Below are 6,686 nucleotides of genomic sequence, written 5' to 3'. Positions count from 1 at the left end.
TTCATTACTAAAGTTTGACATCCGTAAAGTTAGGAGAGATTTGGAGAAACATGCAACCTTTGAAGGCATGCACCAATGCCTTTTAGTACAAATAATTTGTAATAGCTGGTGCCTTGGTCCATCCTAGATTGAATACCAATAGCAATGGCCCTTTTTAAAAAAAATCCTCTCTTTTAAAAGGCGAAGGGTCTCTCTTTGCATCCCTTAATCCAAAAATCTATACATCATGACGAAACCATCTTTCTTGTTTGCACAACAGATTATTAAAGAGGAAATAACTCTTCGGGAAAAGTGAAGAAGAAAGAGGCATTGCACATGGAAGATGTAAACGTAAATGTATCAATGGTTCCCATGGATATTGTGGTCCTTTCGTAAGGACAAACTTGTGTTTTCTTCAAGCTTGGGCTGACATCCCATGTGGAAACCCATTTTTATTGTATTGTTTTTTCCCGACAGCAAATGGTTGACTATAATAGTGTTAACACCCATCACATACCTTCAAGGATCAAGGTTGGTGAAAGATATTGTTATATTGTCAAGAACTAGAACATTGGAATCGTATTCACACACATGAGATTATACAATACTAATCAACCAACCTCAGATTTTTATTGTGAAGACATGGCATGGCCTTCATCAAGCTCATCTCTATTCATGGCATTATGAAAAGAAATCCTAAATCACTTTACATGGCATTGTACCTAAACATGGCGTAATAATAGCAAGATACAAAGGCTCAAAAATGATGCTGAAAAAGAAAAAGCAAACGTTTGAAAATGATTATGGTTTACTACCCGAACCATACTGAGCGTCTAGCATTTCGAAAGGCCAAAGCTCGATATAAATTTGAGTCCTCCACCTATCCTATGCTGTCATCCGTCTTTGTTTCTCAAACTACTTATCTCATTAAATGTATCATAGACCTCCTTCTAATGATGAACTTTTAAATTCTTCTTCAATAGTTGGTACATTCTTCATGCAAATGTTTCTAAGCATGTTGATGTCCAAGCTCCAACTTTTGAGCATGTAACTTTGTAAGCTAAAAACTTAAGACATCCACACCACTTTTGGACATCTAGGAACATGTGTCACCCACAAGGTTCCTAAGAATCCATATAATAATATCAAGTTGGACAAGACCCACTACATACATTGCATTATTTGCTTATGAGTTGTATTGAGTGATACACACATACAACTGGAGGCCTAGTTCTGAAGATCGAGGTTGCACATTACCTTGTTGTTGGTTTTCATGTCTATTCAAAAAATAAAATTTAACCACTCACTAGTAATTCTCATACAAGATCATGTGCAAAAGAAATACATGGCTATATGGGCCTAATGACGAAGAGGTGGAGTATCTAAGGGCGTGTTTACATTTGGTAGTAGTCTATTGATATATAAAGATGTTGTTTGTAAGTGTAGTTACCAATGAATTAACATGTAAACATAAAAAATATACATAACATGAATCTAAAGATTGGTGTATGACAATTTGAATTACAATTGGGGGGCTAATTAAGATTGCCAGGTTGACATTCATAAATTTGCCATGATCACTAGCGAGTTTTCATTCATTGGCATAATAGGAATGATCCGGTGCCGACCATCACCTTGCATCATTGGTTGCCTCCCATGCTTCGACGAACTACGAGGTCTCTAAAAGGATCGGATAGTTTTCTCAGCTTATATATATAGAGCCCCAGAGACATGATCATATTCACACAAGATGTTCACACAAGTTGGACATTTGGGTTCTGAAACAGAGCTTAGATATCCGCGAGCCTTCCCTAGGCCATCTTATGATTGATTCTAAGGCCATTCTAAGATGGGGCACTTTTTGTGTCCCATGGATGCCTATATCAATAACATGGGGTAATTGGAGTACACAACTAACACACAATGCCCCGAAACGAAGAAAACCTCGGATCCATGACAAATCAACCTTGCACATTGTGTCCGAATCAAATGGTCGGGAAAATATGATCGTAAAGCAAATTTTATTGGCCGGACCATGACAAAGCCGGGGAGAAACTCGATGATTATGGTTTGCGAGCAATGACAACCACCTGCCCCGAACCGAACCGAACCGAACCGACCGGATGGCAGACCATCTCGCCGTCTCGATCTAAAAAAAGGACTACGATTATCATGGATCCCATTTAAGACAAAGGGTGGCCTTTAAAGAATTGTAAGCAGTATGATCCAATGGCAGTGACAAGTGATTGAAGGGAAATGGGAGGTATAGAAGAGGGGATTGCTTGACACTCACCATCTCGTCGAATTGGCGGTGGGGGCTACGGCAATATTGGGAAGCAAACACGGTGGAGGGATTCGGCCAAGTAGGCGGTTCTAAAGAGGAGCTTCGATTTCGGGGTGGGGTTAATGAGTCCGGCCGGGCCCGGGGGCGGGGGCGGGGCTGGTGGATCGATCGCCATGGAGAGGTGGTCATCATCATCCTCCAATGGCGGCCCTCTCGGGTGATTGATCTCGGCCGGAGGTGCAGAGGCGGCCGGATTGGGACAGGTTTTTGTTGTTGTTGATGATGTGTGGTTGGGATTCGAGACGATGGCTTTAGCCGCCCGTTGCACACGTGCCGCCGCCCTCATCTCATCCGCCCGAAGACGTGCCGCCGCCAGCTTGCACCTTATCTTCTCCCTCCCTTCATTCTTCATCCGATCCAGCTTCATCTACATACATTATATCCATTCCCAATTCATTACATACGTACATACACGATTAATGGCATCATGAAATGTATTAATCACATTGCTCTCGAATTCGGTTATTTTGTTCAACCACCACCACCCAAAACTTTCGAATCGGAACATAAATTGTAATAATCTATCAAATCGCGAAATGTATGAATCGTATTGATCTCAAATTCAGTTGTTTCGATCCAGCACCACCAAAAACTTTCCAATCGGAACATAAATCGTAATAATCTATTGAATTATGAAATTTTGGGGAATCTACTAATCAATCGACCAATTGATGAATGAATGAATGAAAGCCTAAATGTAGCATATAAATTTGACATAATGAATCACCTCTAGCTTCTTCAACTCAGCCTCGGCTTTCATTGTCTGCCGATGCTCCCATGCATCGATCCGTGCCTCCTCTCGCTCCATCCTGAGCATCCCCCATCAATTCCATTCATTAATCCATTATATGACTGGCATTCTTGCAAATGATTTTTTTTGCGCACACAAAACAAATAAATTCAACATAAATGTTACCATACATACTTGGAGATGAGGTTGAGCTGCACTGGTTTTATATTAGCATTCATGAGCAGCTTCACGGGATGAGCGCTAGCTAAAGGGCGGTCATTGCCTGGGGAATTAAAGGACTGCTTGGGGTCATGGGGGCGGCCATGGCCGTCGTGACGATGATGATGACGAGGAGGAGGAGATGTAGTAGAGGCGGCCATGGCGTAGTCTGCAGGCAATGTGTTGCTGCTCATGCAGTTCGACTTCATATGGCTGCCATTGATGGACAGCACTCGGCTGAGCAGGGCAGTCAAGTTAGCTCCATAAGTGGTGGTAGGGGCGGCGGCGCCAGCAGGGAGATGATCGGAGCCGCCGCCGAAGCTGCAATTCATCTTATTACTGTGGTTCTGATTCTTGTGGTTCGGTTGTTCCTGCTGATGATCCTGATCCTGATCATGATGGTGGTGGTGATGATGGCGATCCTGATCTTCATCATGGCCATGGCGATGATGTGAAGCTTTCTGAGTATGGTGGCGATGGCGATGGGGGTTACAGTCGGCGGTGTGGTCAAGGAAGTGGTCATGGTCAAGGATATGGGCATGGCCATGGATGTGGTCATGGTCATGGACATGGTCATGGTCATGGTCATGGACAGGAGCGGGGGTGTTGTGGCGTGGCGGCGATTTGGGCAGGCGAGGGGGGGCTTCGTGGCCGGACATGGCGGCGGCCATCTGAGGGGCGTCATTTCTGAGGGAGGAGGAGGCGGCGTACGGAGACAGATCGGCGGCGGCGGGTAGTTTGGGCGGCGTGTGGCTCCCGGCCACCGGCAGCTGCAGGTGGCGATGGGCGGGGGAGCCGCCGCAGCTGGCGATGGGCGTGATCTGGGTGCCCATGTCCCGCCTGGCCACCGCCGGCGCCGGGACCGCCCATTTCGGCGGCGATATGTCCGTGGAGGCGTCCCTCATCTCCGGATTGGACACCATCCTCATCACCACCTGCTGCTGGCTCTGTACCTTCCTCTCATTATTGCTGCTGCTCTGGTACTGATTCTTCTCCACTACCCGATCCGCATACACATCTGGGGGATTAAACCTCATCATTCTCAGCAATCAAAACAGCAAAAAAAAAAAAAAAAAAAAACAGAAAAAGAAATTATAATTAAGTGTTAAGAGAGATTAATTACAGTGAGTGATTAGTAAGTGAAAGTGCTAAATCTCTCTTCTTCTTCTCTTTCTTTAAGCACGATTTCTTGAATTCAGTACAGATTACATTGGAAAAAGCAAAAAACAAAAAGAAAAATGTGGTCATGATTTCACGGAGTGGTTTTTGATCATTGAGTGTGCGATTTTAATCCTTTCTTTTCTTTTCTGTTTGGGAGGAGGAGGTGGGGCGATTTTAATCATTTTGGGAGCGATTTAATTCCTTCTTTTTTGTTTTGTTTGTGATGGTTATTAGTTACCATGCATTTTGGGCATCTGATCAGCCTGTCCGCCCATGTAATTAGCCACTAATTCCTGGCTAATCGTGTGATTTCCCTTCCTGATCGAGGAGAATGTCCGGTTGTTCGTCGTGCTGCCCCGCACCGATATTGGATTCTGATCGCAGTCTGCTAATTGCTGCTGCTGCGGCGGCTGATTCTTCTTCTTATTACTATTAATCTGTTCAATCGCGGAGCTCAACTTGGTCAATTTCACACAGTTGGATGCAATCAGTGATGGATTAAGCCCCGGATTAAGCGACGACTCGGAGGGGTTAGCGGGATTCAGCTTCATAATAACCGGGCCATAATTAGCATTACTATTGTTATTAGAATTGCCGACTATGTACTGGTCTCTTGCTCTGGAATTAGGGCTCGGATTATGAACCCATCGCTCTGCGTCATCCCACTTAGAGCTTGAATTAGAAGAAGAGTTAGTGGTAGTAGAATTAGAGCTGCTATGATTAGATCTAACCACATTGGTGCTACCGTTGTGATTAGCGCTAATCATGATGATTCGATCTGATTGATCCACAATCGCCTGATTAGCGTAGTGAGTGGTGATGTAATTCTTGTAATTAGTTCGAGGAATTAGATTAGGGTTCAGATTAGAGACACCTGAGAAGCTACTCCGGGGAGGATTAACATTCGAGGTGGTATTAGGGTCAGGATTAGGGGAGTTAAACAAGGCTTTGTGCCTTAACCGGATTGCAGCCGTAGGCGAGCTAACAGAAGCCGGGCTGTAGCAATTGTGGTGATCATGATCTGTGCTAATGGCGCAATCCGACATCTGCAGGTTTAGGAAATCTGCCTTGGTAGAGGCCACGGACCTGGACTTGGTGAGGTAATTAGCGATCGGCCTCCCCTCGTGAGCATAAGGATTAGCGTGCTTAATTATGTGCTCAGACGACGGGCTAGCGTACAAATCTTCGGTGTCTGCCATCGCTAATCCTTCATTATCTGCAAGATTAAGGATAGCTTGTTAGCTTAATCACAGGACCGATGTTGTTCGGAGACTATTTCTATTACCAATTACCAGGGTAATTGAAAATCTAATTAGTACTTCTTACAGTCCAAGATTATCAGCCGCTAACGCATTGTTAGAGACGCATTTACTGATTGGAGCCTACTAATCAATGCATAACTAAGGATTAATCAATTACCAGCGTTAGGGTAAGTAGCAGTAATTACGGTAGGATGCTTGGTGGCCATTTTCTTCTGAATAATGATTTAAGTCTGCGAAACGAAATGGAAGCGAGATGGAGTCGACTCAGATAAAGACTGTTAGCTGGACTAGGAATCAGTAATCAAGGGTTGATACGAAATTTTGAAGAAGGGATTGAGCGATCTTAATAATGATTATTAGAGGAAAGGGATTAAGCCACATTAATGATGATGATGATGATGATGATAAGAGGAGGTGGGAAAAGAAGAAGACGAAAAGGATTAAGCTGTCTAATGATGATAAGGAGGAGGGATTAAGGAGCCTAACGATGATTAGGAGAGGGGATGAAACCGCCTAATGATATGATTGGAAGAAGAGCGTGGGAGGAGAGGGATGAAGCACGGTGATGGTGATTAGAAGTAGTGGGTGGGGCAATCTAATGACGATTAGGGCGAGGGATTAAGAGCTCTAACGATGATTAGGGAGGAGGATTAAACACCCTAACGATGATTTTTAAGGAGGTTTTGAGGAGTGAAGAAAGAAGGGGCAATTAAATAACAGGAAACAAATGAATGGATTAATTAGCGAGATAAGGAGCAGAGAAATAACTAACGGTACAGGGCAGTACGGCACAGTGTGCGGATCAAGCAGTACGGCCGGGGGGAGGGTGGGCTTGATTAGGGAAGCTTAAGCCCCAAAACCAGACAGAGTGATTAAGGGGTGGGATTAACGGCTCGGAATTAATTAGGGAGCTCAATTTTACAGTTTTCAATCCCATTCACTTACCTTTTTAACTTCCATGGAACACAAGATCTCAAATCTAATTATCTGC

General features: G+C 44.2%; 1 protein-coding gene across 1 annotated transcript; it reads right to left on the bottom strand.

The window, feature by feature from the left end:
* Window positions 1-1,263: 1,263 nt before the first annotated feature.
* Window positions 1,264-5,987, bottom strand: LOC147853769 (uncharacterized). Its single transcript, XM_087332594.1, has 6 exons — window positions 5,853-5,987; window positions 4,672-5,649; window positions 3,249-4,290; window positions 3,051-3,132; window positions 2,269-2,690; window positions 1,264-2,122 (listed from the first exon to the last, which is right to left on the bottom strand). The coding sequence occupies exons 1-5, from the start codon at window positions 5,899-5,901 to the stop codon at window positions 2,298-2,300; spliced, it is 2,544 nt and encodes an 847-aa protein (XP_087188720.1). The 5' UTR covers window positions 5,902-5,987; the 3' UTR covers window positions 1,264-2,122; window positions 2,269-2,297.
* Window positions 5,988-6,686: the final 699 nt, after the last annotated feature.

This window comes from Azolla caroliniana, unplaced genomic scaffold (assembly GCF_043228905.1).
Source record: "Azolla caroliniana isolate FFs.n. ecotype wild unplaced genomic scaffold, voAzoCaro1.0.p SCAF_16, whole genome shotgun sequence".
In the NCBI taxonomy this organism is placed as follows: domain Eukaryota; kingdom Viridiplantae; phylum Streptophyta; class Polypodiopsida; order Salviniales; family Salviniaceae; genus Azolla; species Azolla caroliniana.
This window is presented reverse-complemented; position numbering and strand designations above follow the sequence as displayed.